General features: G+C 42.0%; 1 protein-coding gene across 1 annotated transcript; it reads right to left on the reverse strand.

The window, feature by feature from the left end:
- Nucleotides 1-310: 310 nt before the first annotated feature.
- On the reverse strand, nt 311-1,837 carry ankrd9 (ankyrin repeat domain 9). Its single transcript, XM_030443224.1, has one exon. It carries the CDS (start codon nt 1,692-1,694, stop codon nt 873-875), a length of 822 nt encoding a protein of 273 aa, XP_030299084.1. The 5' UTR covers nt 1,695-1,837; the 3' UTR covers nt 311-872.
- Between the last annotated feature and the right edge of the window lie 14,908 nt (nt 1,838-16,745).

Genomic DNA, 16,745 nt, shown 5'->3' on the forward strand with positions numbered 1-16,745 from the left:
GTGAGTAGTTCAAAAACCTTCTTTTTCATAAACTCTGTGTACACAAACTAGTATATTGACACACACACACACACACACACACACACACACACTCTCTCTCTCTCTCTCTCACACACACGCAGGAGAAACATTGGATTAAATATATTGATGAATGTCGTGTTATTGATGATTTTAATCTTTGGCAACATTGTTCCTGAAACGTCAGTTAAGTTATTTGAATTAAAACAACCTTAAATCACATCTATAATACATTTATTAATCAATATGATTATTGCTACATCAATGGAACACCTACAGACACGACTCAGGGTGAATAAACAAACTGTTTCTCAGTAAATTACTTTATTTACAGTCAAACATCAGAAACAATAAAACTGATGAAGGTTGAACAAACAGAGCAGATCAACTGATCACAGGATGATCAATATGATCAATACAAGCGAGAATATTTAAACCTGCGACAGCAGAGAGACAACACGTCGAGTTTCACAGGTGAAACTTCCTGCCACATTAAAATCAGTCTGTTTGTAACAACATGACATCACTTCCTGTTTATGTAAACAAACTGTTTTCATCTTCAAAGGTCAGATAGTGTTTTGTTTTTTTACAGAAACAGAAACTTTATTTAAACGCACGTCAGCAGACAACAAAAGTCTCATATTGAAACCTTGTATCTCCCAGTTTGGTGACTTACATGTTTTCTAACCACAGCTGCTCTTCAGGGTCCTAAAGCCGGTTGGAGATACAAGGTTTCACTGCTGACTCAGCAGTATTGATCAGAAGTACATTTTTAGTCTTTATCTATATCGTCAACACGCCGTCCAATCGTAGCAGTCCTGAGTGTGTTGCCATGGTAACAGATAATGTCACAGCTAGCTGTGCAGCTGCAGAAAGTCAGGCAGTGTGGCGATCTGATCTGGGCCAGTTCGTGCCAAACACCTGAGTGACTGCAGCAGGAGGGGGGGCGGAGCCAGACCACACAGCCAGCTGAACACCTCATTTCCCAGCAGGCTTTGCCAGCATTGCGGCTCGTCCAGCAGGCGGCGCAGTGCAGGCGGTTTGGGCAGAAACAGCAGTAGGAAGTCGAGGCAGCGCTGTGCGTGTCGTCGCTCTGCAGCATCACAGGAGACGAGTCGCTGCAGTGCGGCGTCGAGGGCGTCAGGCCGCGCGCCGTGTACCAGCAGGATCAGCAGACAGTCGGGCCGGGACAGCTCCACCGCTAGCTGCACTGCTGTCTTTCCTGCATCTGCCACGTGGGAGCAGCCGCCGCAGCCGTCCAGGTAGTCCCGCCCACTCTGCACATCACAGTCTTTTAGGGCGTCAACCATCATGCCGAGGATTGTCATGCGGTCATAGCGTACTGCCACGGACAGGTGCGGCGAGCCGCTGCCGCAGCAGCAACAAAAGCTGCAGCGCGGTGCTCTGAGCGCGCTCACCGAGTACCTGTTGAGCAGGTAGTGGGCATAGTCCTGGTGGTCGTGTACGAGTGCGTACAGCAGTGCCTCAGACGGCAGGAAGGTTCGCGGGCGCCCATCCTCCCAACAGAAGACCTCCATACTGCGCATGTCTTCCAACCGCCACACCGGCTGACGCTCCCGCACTGCACAGTAGAACGAGAACGCCGTCCGCTCACACTGACGCTGAGATGGAGACGAAGAAAGACGGTCAAGCTGAGTAGACAGCAGCCACGGCATGATGTCACACACCTGGACTGACTGAGACACCTGGACTGACTGAGACACCTGGACTGACTGAGACACCTGGACTGACTGAGACACCTGGGACAGAGTAGTCTGCTCCAGATTCAGGCTGCAGAGTCTCTCAGTCAAACCTCCTTCCTCAGCTCCATCAGCCTTTTATAGCTCCTCCACCCCTGGGTGTCCCCTCCTCCTCCTCTCTTCAGCTCCATGTGTGGATGTTTGCTTTGGGGGGCGGGGCGGCCCGGGGGAGGGGAGGGGGGATCGAGTGTCTCACATAGCGAACATGCCGGCCTTTAGCTGTAGTGAAGACAGTAAACAACACACACTCACACACACATACACACACACACACTATCATACTATCAAAACTTAATATCATAAGTATTAATCACTGATTATTGATGATTAATATGATCAGACCACATCTCACAGTGTGCACGCGCACATACATGTGTGTGTGAATGACACAGAGGTGAGTTTACAGTCAGCTGCTAAACACACATACACTCACTCTCACACACACATTCAGTCACACACACTCACACATGACTCAGTTCTGATCAAAGATCAATGAGTTTGTTTACTGATCATGTGTTGATTAGGACTTGACTTTATATGAAACATGATGATGAAGATAAACAACAATAAACACACCTGACAGAGTTAAATACTAATAATACAGTTTTTCTCAGTTGTTTACACACAGATACTGAGACCACAACATGTAACTCTGAACCTGCACCGCAAACCAGTTCTGCTCAACTACAAGCACAATTCCACTACACTACACACAATTCTCTGCATTTGGCACAATTTTCATGAAGAAAATCTATGTTTACACAAAGAACACACTGTCATTCAAAAGTCTAAAGTTAATTGGCCTACGATGCACACTGACTCATCACAGGTCCAAACACCTGTCACAGTTTTACAATTAGCAATCAGAGCTTTAGCATTAAAGGCAACAGGTGAGCTCTTCTGTTTTGGAGCAATAGAAAACATTGCTGGTGAGGTGGATGAGGTGCTGTGGCCCGACCCAGACAGAACAGAACAGAACAGAGGATGCAGCATAGTTTTAGTTTTTTTTGTTTTAACTGTATACAGTAAACTCTTCTGTTGTTTTGTATGTAAACACTGTATGTGTAACTTTGTGCTGGTTGGGATGAACACTGTGTACATTGTTTTTGTGGGAAAAATTAAATATATTTGTTACCATGTATTTGTGTGTTCTGAGTATAAAAACAATATTCTACAATATTTTACAACACACTGTATGTACTGACTGTAGTAAGTGTAACACTGAACAAAAAAAGGCCAAAGTCATTATGATGACTGGAGAAGAAGTGTTTTCCATTCATCATAGTGTTTTACACTGAGCACATCAGTGTTCAGCTGGTTCTTATGAATGTCTTTTCATATGATGGTTTGTGTGTCATTAGAAAACAAAATAACATTTTGAGAAGAAATAACATTGTTTGGAAGTAAAGTTTCATTTTTTGCAGGAGATTTGAGGGGTTTTGCCGGTTGTGTGTGTGTGTGTGTGTGTGTGTGTGGTGTGTGTGTGTGTGTGCGTGTGTGTGTGTGTGTGGTGTGTGTGTGTGTGTGTGTGTGTGTGCGTGTGTGTGTGTGTGTGCGTGTGTGTGTGTGTGTGTGTGTGTGCGTGTGTGTGTGTGTGTGTGTGTGTGTGTGTGTGTTTTCATTTTTGTGTAGAGTTCTGAGAGTATGAGGCATACTTTCAGAAAATGTGTGTAAACAATCGAGAAAAACTAATACTGACTTACTTTAAAGTTTTTTAATTCATTGAGTCAGTTTGTTTAAACAGAAAGTGAGTTTTATTTTTCATGAGTGATGTCATATGTGTTTATATATTGACTCAATGAAATGTGTCATCACAATCAATAATCAATAATCCAATCAATAAAGATTGAACAAAACATTAATGTGTCATGTGCTGTGTCTCAGTTCAGGCTCTGCGTCCTCTGAAGGACTCGGCCTCTGTGGTCTTTGAAGGTGAGTCCTTCAGAGAGACCTTGTTAACCTCGTCAGCCGTTGTTACAGTTTTTCTTGATTACTTTGATCTGCTTGAAGAAACTGGGATCCACTCGGAAACCATCTGTTCCTAACTATTAGAAACTACCTACATCAGTATGAAATCACTGAAGCACCTGTTTGACACTCCCTCACACAAATCTTCAATTAGCAATCAGTCTGCAGGCCTAAAAAGGTGCAGCGTCTGTGTTGTTCTTAGTCAACATGGAAGGAGGAGGTCAAATGCAGATGAGAGTCCGAGTGCGAGGTGGAGGTGGAGGTATAGTTGGAAGGGCTCAGATTTCTAATGAAATAACTGTTATTGATCACGTTATCAATCATGGCCTTTCACTTAGAGAGGCTGAATAAAGAGTCCAACCTGTTCTAAACAGAAACACTGTTGCATCCATTGTCAGAATTTTTTGACAGGAAAACAGGTAATGATGGTGTACAGTATACAGTGTTTCCTCTAGGATGTTTTTCAGCAGCGGGGGCGGGCTCTCCGGGGAGCCGTGGCGGCGTAAACAAATGACACTTGACTGCAGATTTTACTTTTATGCCCAGCATAATCCCCCTTTTAATTGAATGGCTGGCATGGAAAAGGGCTTTTTAAAGGCTGAATGTAAAAATAAAAAAAAGAATTAAAAAAATACAACAATAAAATAAAATAAAAAAAAAAACAATAAATAATAATTCATCTGAACATGCAGTCAGCAGTGACATCATGGCGTGTATATGTTCGCTTAATGCTATCAGTTAGCTTACTCACGTTCGCGACACTGAGTTGAGTTGGCACCGGGCCCAATTAATTAAGCTACCGATATGTTACGTAACCTTAGCTGGCCATCAATATTTTGCGAATGTCTATTGAACTTATAAATTCTATTGTAAGTTTTCTTAAGCTAATAAGTCTACCTGTTCTCCGGTGAGTCGTTGCCCTGTTTTCAGGATGACACTCCTCTGACTCTCTGACCTGGTGCCTGGGTGCTTGACGTGATGTCACTCTCAAGGCCGCGCTCTCGCGAGTAATTAACGTCGATGGCACCAGTAAGTTCTTGTGGGGGGGAATCTACTCTAAAGAGTAGATACTGAGCAAGATAGTTATCTTGTTTACCTCAGCACTCGCGACACCCGACCCAGTGCAGGACTCTGCTGTGAAGGTGGAGATATGATGCGGCGGTGGTGTATTTGTGACAATTAAAAAAATAAAAAGGAATTTAAACAGGCCTCAATATGTGGCGGGAAATCAACCAATCTGGCAACACCAGCCACCACAGAGTCGCACCGCTGCATTCGTCATCAACATGCTAACATGGAGACAAAAACAAATGAAGGCAGCAGCACTACCTCAGACTCTGCCTCCACCATTAATACAACATCTTTGTATGATTACTTAAAACAGTTTTATGAAAAGGTCAGTGATGATCCAGGTGGGAAAAATCTGACCTTTCTGTGTAAACTTTACCCGCCAGGTTACAATAAGCAACTCCGTACATCAACAACGTCAACAGCAAACCTGAAACGGAACATCGAACTAAAGCACCCGGCGAGCCTTTCAAGGTCTGTGCGAGTGAATGAAAAATCAAAGACACGGCAACAGCGAGCCAAAACAGATCCTCTACCACCCAAATCACGTTGAGGGTGTACAGTAGCGGCTCCGCTGTCTTCATCTCCCAGCCGTAGCTGGACAACCTGGTTGTGCAGTATATTATGGGAGAGCTGCAGTTCCAGTGTTAAAACTGATCAAATAATTACTGTCTGTGGGTCTATATGGGCTGTGGCAATCATTTAGAAGAATAATAGCTCGCAGCAACATATTGAAAAGAAAAAAGAACTATGAACTCGTTCATTTTTGAAACTGTGAACTGAACTTTGAACTAGTTTATGTAGAAAGAAGGTTTTTGGACAACTCACTTTAGCAGCTGTATCTTCTGTGTGCCGCCGTCATGGCAGACAAAAAGTGTCGATCCCCGAGTGCGTCCTAACAGGCAGCAGAGTAATGGTGGACCGCTCCTCAAGCCTGCCTGTTAGGCTCTCACCTTCTTTTTAGTAAACTCTGTGTACACAAACAATGTTCTCAATGCGCGTGTTCATGTGTAGAGACCCTGGTGATACTACCAGCAAAGTTTCATGTTGTGTTGAGACTTCTTACTGTTTTAAACAGAGAGATTTTGATGCTAGCATCAGAGTGCCCCTGCACTCCATTGAAAATTAGCTTGCCCAAAAACAAAACTACTGTAAATCTTAAAAGTGCCTCTTTCGTCATAAGTAAGCTTTTACACGAAGGTTTGACTCATATTCAATCGCAAATAATGCCTCGGTTTCTTTTTGGCGAGAGTTTCACTTTAACATTTACAAATAACAAATGTGTCCATAGAAAAACAAAAAAGTGTGTGAGAATGAAAGAAGAGAGAACGGGAGGGTGGAAAAAACTAACAAAGAGCAGATACATGTATGGAGAGCCCATTCTCTCCCCTCCTCTCTACCTCCTTTTCTCTCTTACCCCCCTCCTCTCTCTACCCCACTCCTTCATCTTGGCAATTATGAACTCCATCATTAACAAAAAATGTTTCTCTGGATAAAATCAAAAAAGCATGTGTGAGACAGAATAAGGGGTGAAAAATAAAACTGACAGTAGATACCCATCTAGAGCCCATACTCTCCCCTCCTCACGACCCCCCACGTAACATTGTTTTTAGTCTGTCCTTCTCTTCCTGCCCTCTGTCTCTTCACTTTACTTTTAATGCCAAATAATACAAATTTGACAATTTGGGAAGAGGAGATTCTGGATCTTATACTGCAAGCTGATTCTTGCGTGTTTGAAGTTTAGGTTTCAGATCTGTCTTACCTAAGTACCTGTTGAAAAAATCTAAAGTGTTCTTCATGTACTTTGGGTAGTTGAGAATGCAGTGCATAGGTAAGCCTCTCAACATCCATCACAATGTTTCCCTCCAACATGATTCCCACTGAGGATGCATTGTGGTGAAGGGACTGCGTGTGTGGAGTGATGTTTTCCTGTTCATGGCAGAGGATCCCCACTGGCACATCATTGTACGAACCTTCCTCATCGTCAACGTCCTGAAAAAAGGAACAGGGCATGATCACATAAACATGACAGCTTAGTGCTACAAACACCCTCTATACGTACACAGCCCACATGTCTACCTGCTGCCCAGTGCAGCGAGCTTCATTTTCTCCTGGTTGTTCCTAATGAGTTTTAGAGTGAACACGAGATATGTGTGATTTAAGGCTGTTTAAGGACTTGAATGTGCACAAACAGTCCTGGTGCCAAGAAGGAAATGGTAGTGTCCTTGTGTAACTTCCATGTTTTAACCGGTAGTGTTTGAATAGCTGCGCCCTCTTCCCACTAATAAAACCACAATATTTACACCACTCCCTTTTCAGCTAGCTAAAGTTACATGAACTAAGGAAAAATGACCGTTAGCTAACAGTGTAAAGCTTCTGAAAAGAACTCTTTGAAACTGGCTTTCCAAATGAACACAATAGCCAACAAGCTCACATTAGCTAACTAACAAACCCTTGATGCGGCATGACAACTAAGAGTGGGACAAATACCCAACTAACAAAAAATGAATCAAAATAAATCAAGAAATTAAAGCTAATTAGCTAACTTATAATGTGAGCTGGTGTGCATCAACTTACCAGGATGTTTGCAGGTTTGTGGCTAGCTGCTTGACTGTCTCAACTAAACTTTAGCTGTCTGGAAGCAACAGAGTAAAGAAGTTTCAGAGTCGAGCAGACATATCAGCTCGGTGTCACATTAAAAGCATGTAGATGTCAAGACTTCCTGCCGAGCAGTCTATTGTGTGTCAGCGAGTATGCATACGCGGAGTCTGCGCGGTCATAAAACTTGAGCTTTGCGCCGACGTGTCCGGTGGACGTCCACTTTGAGTCCGTGCAGACGTCCTTGGAGTCCACTCCGTGTACAGTCCCTGTACGTTCTGCCAGACTTTGTGGGGGCCTTAGGCGGAACAGAGCCTTATGCGTGGCCTTTGGCAGGAATAGCTCAGTCCGTAGGGACTTGGCTTGGGGACTTGAAGGTCGCCACATCATTCTTTTTTTTTTTTGTCCGAGTGGGACTTGAACTGGCGACCTTCAAGTCCCACTCGGACAAAAAAAAAAGAATGATGTGGATTGGCAGTTGGAGAATGCTGGTTCACATCCCGGGCATTGCCAAGGTGCCCTTGAGCAAGGCACCGCCCCCTAACACTGCTCGTTGGGCGCCGTGGCATGTGTGGCAGCCCCTTCGCTCATCTCCTCAACACTGCATGTGTGTGTGTGTGCACCTGTGTGTAATGTGAGTGGAAAAAAGAATTTCCCAACTTGGGATTAAAATAGTATGATAAAAAAAAAACATACGCTGACTGTACACGGAGCGGACACCGCAGCGGAATCAAAGTGTACCCAAAGCGGACGGTCGCTGGACACATCGGCGAAAAGCTAAATTTTTATGACTGGGTGGACTCCGCGTACTCGTAATACACACAATAGAATCCACTTTAGCAAGGCAGCTGGGATCTGCGCCAACTTACTGGGACGTTCGCTGGTCCGTGTTCCATGGTTGGGCTAACGATAGGTAGCTGCTTCAGGTGTCCGGCTCAGCTCAACTTGCATTAGCTGTCTGGGAGCAACATACAATTTCCGTTACTGGCGCTAGCTAACATTACCAGTGACCACATAGCTACCGTTAGCTAAGAGAGTGTGGGGCAGAGTTAGCTGGTTAGCTACCTTGCTAGCGTGTTAATAACTAGCTACGTTTATTTTTCTACTACATTATAGAAATGAAACTTTTATATACAGATATATATATGATAGATATGTAGACCACTTTAAGTTATTTACAACTTGCTTGCTAGAACGTCACTTGTCGAACATTTCAATACAGCTGAATTCTTTGTCTTTGTTCTGTTCCGTCTCTGTTCTGTCTCAAGAAGTTCAGAGCTCATCAATGCCACTCTGTCAAAACTGGTATAAACTGGATTTTAGGCGGGTGCATAGGTGACGTCAATGTGTTGCTATTAGTAACAGGCAAAATTTGATGATACTGAGTTGTTTGAGCTCAAACACATAATTACAATAAGATAGACCATTAAAAAGTACAGTTTACTCAGAATTCATAATTAATGAAAGGAAATGACACGTTTAAGTAATACAAACTCAGTTTGTTTGAGTAGAAACGATGTCGTGATTTTCTCTCTTTCTTTCTACTTTTACGGGCGCTTAAAGAATCTTGGGATATGTGAGGCCACTAAGGAACGTAGCGGTGCATCCTCCAGAAACAGCGACAAGAAGGAGCATCTGGAGGAGCCTTCAGACTGGGACAGGCTTCACACAGTGTTGTGACATAATTGGCCTTCAAATGCTCCTCTGAAGGATGCAGACCTGAACTGAGACACAGCCTGTGAACTAGGGGTGGGCGGATCGATCCAAATATCGATAGTATCGATACCAAGGTGAGTATTGGTATCGGATTGATACTAGCGTGATGAGATCGATATTTTTGTTGTAGTTTCTCTTCTATAAATTCAGCAAATTACTCGTATTTCTTCACAGAGTTTGTGTGAGCGCAGCGCTCCTCTTGACTTTTCTCACCCTGCTCACTCAGGTTCACTGTAACTGGAACTCAAAAATATATACTTATATTGACATAGAGTCTACCTCAAACCTGAAGTTTGAATATGGCAGAATATAATAAACCTTCTGTGTATCTGTTGAAGGAACATCAGTATTTCTATTTAGGCTACATGCAGATAGGTTATAGATTTAATCAAGTTAAATATAATTTTCTTATTTGGCTAAAATCTTTGTCCTGTGTTTTATCATTATCATAATCATGGTCAACTAATTAAAGGCAAAAGTACCAAATCACTCAATGATCAGGAATTTTCTAGAAAAAAAGTATCAGTATCGGTATCGTTAATGGTATCTGCAATACTGGCCATGTAATTACTTGGTACCAGATCGATACCAAAATTTGCAGTATCGCCCACCCCTACTGTGAACTTCATCATCATCAGGAAGTTAAGATCAGCTGATCTGCTTTCAGAATAAAAGGAGGAGCTCCTCCGGCTGGTCACTGCCCGTAACTGCACACCTTTCAAATGAACCTATCACATCACAGTCAGGACTGTTACTGATCTCTGATCAGATTGTGTTAGACAGGTTTGTTCAGCGCCCGTATTCACAAAGACTTTTATCTTAACGTTAGGAGGACTCCTAAATCGGGCTAAAAGTTTTTATGTAGGAGTTGTTTCTTAAAAGTAATTCACAAAGCTGCTGAGACCTACTTTTAGTTATGAACACAGTGAACTCCTAAACTAGAAGTAACTCTCTGTTGCTATGGATGACGTCATTTTATAAGGACGCACTTAGAAGCGGTGACAACGGTGATTGGTTGTTGAGTGACAGGGCAGCCCATTGAAAAGTCATTTAGGCTACGCAATGCATGAAGGGAAAATAAGGAAGTTGCCTACAAGCCCATGACAAAGCCTATGAAAAGATATTGGATAAAGAAATGTATTTATGAGGAGAATTAAGTGCGTTATTGGATTGTTTCAGTTGGTTGGGGACGTTATTGTGTCCCTCACCAACTCAACCACAACTTCAGTCCCTTCACGGTCCATCCAACATCATTTTAATAATTCCCTGTTATTTAGCGTCTCCAGAACATTGGGCTGTGACCAGGTCTGAGTGAGTCAGGAGTCCTCTGGACTACTTCTAAGGTCTCCCAGACTTAGCTGCTACTTTTAGGCTTAAAATGTTTTGTGAATAACTCTTATTTTCAAAAATTAGGAGTCCTAAAGTTACGACTGACACGCCCATTATTTTTAGGAGTTGCTCCTAAATTCGCCTGTTAGGAGCGACTTTTAGCCTTAAGATTCTTTGTGAATACGGGCCCAGTTCTCTGTTACCTGTCACCGTAGTAACTGATGATGACCTCACCTGATTACATCACAACAAACCAACAACATCCAATGACATCATCAACAGATCAAAGGAGAAAATAAATATTACATCAATAAAACCTCTTGGATCATTTAAAGGGACAGATTTTCTAGTGGTTAAAGGTTCAGTATCAAATGAAAAAAACACTTAAATTACCAACGTTTTCCATTTTAACCCCCTTTGTCATAATCATGCATTTCCCCCTTCACAGCTTGATGCTGTTTTTTCAGCCTGGAAGAGAAAAGGTCTTGTTACCATCAAGGATCTAAACTCTGAAAATGCATTTTCCTCTTTTGCTCAGTTTAGGGTCAGATCTGCACCGCCATCATCTGGTTGTTTAGGTACCTACAAATCAGGAACTATGTTAGAGAAAAACACTTCTAGTTCTGGTGAACTTCACTGCTCACTGACGGCCGAACCTGAGGCTAAACAGTTGTGAATGTGTTGATGGTCGGTCTGCTGACAGCAGCTGGGGGAGATCGGACTACAAAAATGTCAGAGGGGGTTGTAGCTGATTCCGTGTTCGTCCAGGGACCATGGTCTCTGGCATGGACCAGTGGTCACTACCACTAGGGGGGCTAAAGATACTGGTCCTGACCAGCTCCTCTGTGATCTGCCCTGTGGTTTCTGTGGTCTGTGAAGCGCATTTAGTATTTTTTCCCCTTTCCAGTCGTTTTAGCAGCACTGTTAGCTGGAAAGATGTCAGAGATCATAATCTTTTGTCTATGAAATACACTATATCAGAATTATTATGATTAATATTGTTATCATCCGTGTGGTCAGGACCAGCTGGTCTCTGGCACGGACCAGTGGTCACTACCACTAGGGGTGCTAAAAACACTGGTCACAACCAGTGGCACAGTGGTCATGACCAGCTGCTCTGTTCTGTTTGGACCAGCTGAGTGATCTGTAGAGTGTTTGTTTGTTTGCATTTATTTTTAATACAACTTTTCCCTTTTCTCACTGTGTTAGCAGAATAGCCTAAATGTGAGAAGCCATAATCGTTTGTCTATCCAATGTTATTGATCACTATTATTAATAGAAATCTTTATAACAATGATTAAATTATTAACATTAGTCGTAGTTGTATGAGTAGTACTTTGGATTATGCAGTTCCATGTCTTCCATCAACAATCAATCAGGACCACTTAGCCTAACTCCCTTTGGAAGAGAATTGAAGATTCATTTTCAGTTGGATTTTTGTTGTAGTTTCTCTTCTATAAGTTCAGCAAATCACTTGTATTCCTTCACAGAGTTTGTGTGATCGCAGCGTCTCTTTCGGTCCTTATGTGCAGCGCTCCTCTCCACCTCTCTCAGGGTTAGGGTTAGTCAGAATCACTACTCTGTTCACTTCACAGGTAGTGATTTCTAGAAGTGAAAGTTATTTCCAGCATTAATTTTTTTTTTTTGGCATAGACACCTTTATTAAGCAGTAGACAGATATGAAACATGGGAGAGAGAGAGGGGGATGTGACCTGCAGCAAAGGACCTCCGGCCGGAATCGAACCGGGGTCGGCTGCATATATGGCGTGCGCTCAACCACTCGACCACCTGCGCGCCCCCAGCATTAATTAATGTTGTTTTTCAAAGTGTATTTGGTGGTCACAGATGTAATTTTAGCATAGTGATTTATTCAGACACATTGTTTTACTGGAACTTAAAAACATATACTTATGCTAATATATCAGTGTCAGTATCAGTATCAGTATTAGCAATACTGGCCCTGTAATTACTTGGTATCGGATAGATACCAAAATTGGCAGTATTGCTCCCCCCTACCTTTAAACCAATGAAATGAAGGAAACGGTTGGTGATTCAGTTCATGACAAATCAGAAGCAATGCCGAATTTTGATGCCAGGTGTGCTCGCATTGATCATATACCATATGTTCATTCTAAATCTGCGAAAAGCAGATATATGGTCTAGGATACATCAGAGTAAACCCAAGCAGATCAAAGTCTCGCAATTAAGTAGTTAAATATTTGTGCTGTTATCTACCACTGACACGACAAAGTGCAAGGAGCCATTTAAGCCATTTTTAGCATTCAAACATTTGATAAAAATGATCAACTGCCTAATCATACTCGGGCATGGTGCACACTTCAAAATCAATGTACAGGAAGCATCAAACAGAAACACATCACAACAACAACAACAGTCAGAACATGTACAGGAAGCATCAAACAGAAACACATCACAACAACAACAACAGTCAGAACATGTACAGGAAGCATCAAACAGAAACACATCACAACAACAACAACAGTCAGAACATGTACAGGAAGCATCAAACAGAAACACATCACAACAACAACAGTCAGAACATGTACAGGAAGCATCAAACAGAAACACATCACAACAACAACAGTCAGAACATGTACAGGAAGCATCAAACAGAAACACATCACAACAACAACAACAGTCAGAACATGTACAGGAAGCATCAAACAGAAACACATCACAACAACAACAGTCAGAACATGTACAGGAAGCATCAAACAGAAACACATCACAACAACAACAGTCAGAACATGTACAGGAAGCATCAAACAGAAACACATCACAAACAACAACAGTCAGAACATGTACAGGAAGCATCAAACAGAAACACATCACAACAACAACAGTCAGAACATGTACAGGAAGCATCAAACAGAAACACATCACAACAACAACAACAGTCAGAACATGTACAGGAAGCATCAAACAGAAACACATCACAACAACAACAGTCAGAACATGTACAGGAAGCATCAAACAGAAACACATCACAACAACAACAACAGTCTCATCAACACTTGAGAATTCGCTCCCACGAGTCTTTGCGCCATCAGCGCTCACCGTCCGCAAACGGTGCTCCTCTGGTCACTACGATATTCGCTTTGATTCCTTGGATTCCCAGGCACATTCTGAAGATCTGTCTAAGTAATCTTTGATTTATGTATTATTAAGTTATTATGTTTTCATTGTTATTCGTTGAGATATGCTTACGTGATCAGACCCTTTTTAGATTTGAGCCATCTTGTGTGTCTGAAAACTGAAATGTCATTAAATACAAGCACCAAATGTATAATAAATAAATAAATATGATTATTTTTTCCTACTAAAATGTTTTCTTTTATGCAGGCTACAATTGACCTCCTGGTGAGATTAGAGGGTTTTTCCAGATTTTATGCAGAGAAAATCCTTGGAACGATCATCGAGTGATCAGGTGCTGGATCAATCAAGAAGATTTGACTGTTACTTTTGTTACTCTACTGTAGGATACTTAAGCTAAATTTTTAATTAAACTTTTTTATTTTTGTATTTCCATTTGATGTTGCTTTGTCACTCAACTCATTTTTTCCTCCACTACATTTATCTGACATTAGTTTCTAGATCAAGATTTGATACAAAGGGTAATGTGACAAGCTTTTTAAATGCAACACATTGGTAAAGTTTAAACCAGTCAGGAAGACACGGACCTGCATAATCAATAGTTCTCATACAACTACGACTAATGATAATAATTGAATCATTGTTACTCTGCCATCAGGAAGAAGACTCCGTGTGCCAAAGTGCAAATCAAACAGACTGAAGTTATCATTCGTCCCGACTTCTATCAAGCTGTTGAACAACAGAACTAAAATTAAGCTGCCACATTGTCAGTGTTAAAATGTATAGTGTCTTCCATGCTTTGAGATGTTTTAATGTTGATTTTATAATTGTTTCTGATGTGTGTCTGTTGTTGAGGTATGCTTGTTTCTGTGAAGCAACACATTGTAGCACTGTGCCCAAGGCAAATTTCCCCTTGGGGAAAATAAAGTTTTTCTGTTCTATTCTATTATGATTTCCATTAATAGTAAAGATCAATAATATTTGACTGACAAAAGATAATTATTTGTATTTATTTATTTTTACATTTAGTCAGCACAGTGTTGCCAACACAATGAGAAAAGGGAGAAGGTGTATTAAATTTACAATAACTCCTCCAAAGACCACTCAGTAAGACAACAGGCAGATGACGAGGACCACCAGACAGACCGGTGTCTCTAGCGCCCCTAGTGGTAGTGACCACTGGTCGGTGCCAGAGAGCAACTGGTCATGATCACACGGATCTTCATAATAAATGATAATAACAATTTTAATCATAATATTTCTGATATAGTGTATTTCATAGACAAAAGATTATGATCTCTGACATTTTTCCAGCTAACAGTGCTGCTAAAACAACTGGAAAGGGGAAAAAATACTCAAGCCGCTTCACAGACCACAGAAACCACAGGGCCGATCACAGAGGAGCTGGTCGCGACCAGTGTCTCTAGCGCCCCTAGTGGTAGTGATCACTGGTCCCTGGACAGACCACGGAATCAGCTACAACCCCTGCTATTCAAAGCATTCGCGCCTGCTCAATTAACTCAAGACATCAATTAATCCAGTACAAGGTCATACATAGGCTCCGTTCTTCTCGTGTTAAACTACACTCATACATCACCACTCTGTAAAGTGCAAACTGCTTTGTGGCAGAATATCCTGCTGAAAGAGGCCACAGTCATCAGGGAAACTGTTTCCATGAAAAGGTGTTCATGGTCTGCAAAAATGCTAAGGCAGGTGGTACGTGTCAGAGTCACATCCACATGGATGGCAGGACCCGAGGTTTCCCAGCAGAACATTGCCCAAAGCATCTGCCTCTGCCAGCTTGCCTTCTTCCCACAGTGCATCCTGGTGCCATGTGTTCCCTAGGTAAGCAACACACACGCACCTGGCCATCCACGTGATGTAAAAGAAAGAGGGATTCATCGGACCAGGCCACCTTCTTCCATTGCTCCTGGTCCAGTTCTGATGCTCACGTGCCCATTGTTGGCGCTTTGGTCATGGACAGGGGTCAGCATGGACACCCTGACTGGTCTGCAGTTATGCAGCCCCATACGCAACTAACTGCGATGCACACTGTGTATTCTGACACCTTTGTATCAGAACCAGCATTAACGCCTTAAGCAATTTGAGCAACAGTAGCTTGTCTTTTGGATCGGACACACGGGTCGGCCTTCGCTCTCCACGTGTATCAATGAGCCTTGGCCGCCTATGATCCTGTCACCAGTTTGCCACTGTTCCTTCCTTCGTGCTCTGTGGGGTCGAGGTGAAGTCTGAACAGAGAGTCTGGAGTCTTCTGCTGAATGTAACTAATAAAGTAACTTGTAATCTAATTTAGTTAAAGTAACTTGTGATCTAATTTAGTTACAAGTAATCAGTAAAGTAACTACATTACTTTTTAAAGGAGTAATCAGTAATCAGATTACTTTTTCAAGGTAACTGCCGCAACACTGGAGATGACCTGCGCTTGGACCAGGCCGAGCCTGATTGGTCCTGATAAACCATCACAGTTGTTTCTGTAGAAACTTTAAACTGGCATCAGTTACTTCAGCTTCCGGTTGATCACCTATAATCAATATATTAGGGGTGGGCGATACTGCAAATTTTGGTATCGATCTGATACCAAGTAATTACATGGCCAGTATTGCCGATACCGATACTGATACTTTTCACTTGAAAATTCCTGATCATGATTATGATAATGATAAAACACAGGACAAAGATTTTAGCCATATAAGAAAATTATATTTAACTTAATTAAATCTATAACCTATCTGCATGTAGCCTAAATAGAAATACTGATGTTCCTTCAACAGATACACAGAAGGGTTATTATATTCTGCCATATTCAAACTTCAGGTTTGAAGTAGGCTCTATGTCAATATAAGTATATATTTTTGAGTTACAGTTACAGTGAACCTGAGTGAGCAGGGTGAGAAAAGTGAAGAGGAGCGCTGCGCTCACACAAACTCTGGGAAGAAATACGAGTGATTTGCTGAATTTATAGAAGAAAAACTACAACAAAAATATCGATCTCATCACGCTGGTATCGATCCGATACCAATACTCACCTTGGTATCGATACTATCGATATTTGGATCGATCCGCCCACCCCTACAATATATACACTGGAAGACAACAACATGGTCACTGTTTGTTTCCTCAAAAGACACATTTTATATCTTTGATTATATGATT

The sequence above is a fragment of the Sparus aurata genome, chromosome 16, assembly GCF_900880675.1.
Source record: "Sparus aurata chromosome 16, fSpaAur1.1, whole genome shotgun sequence".
In the NCBI taxonomy this organism is placed as follows: domain Eukaryota; kingdom Metazoa; phylum Chordata; class Actinopteri; order Spariformes; family Sparidae; genus Sparus; species Sparus aurata.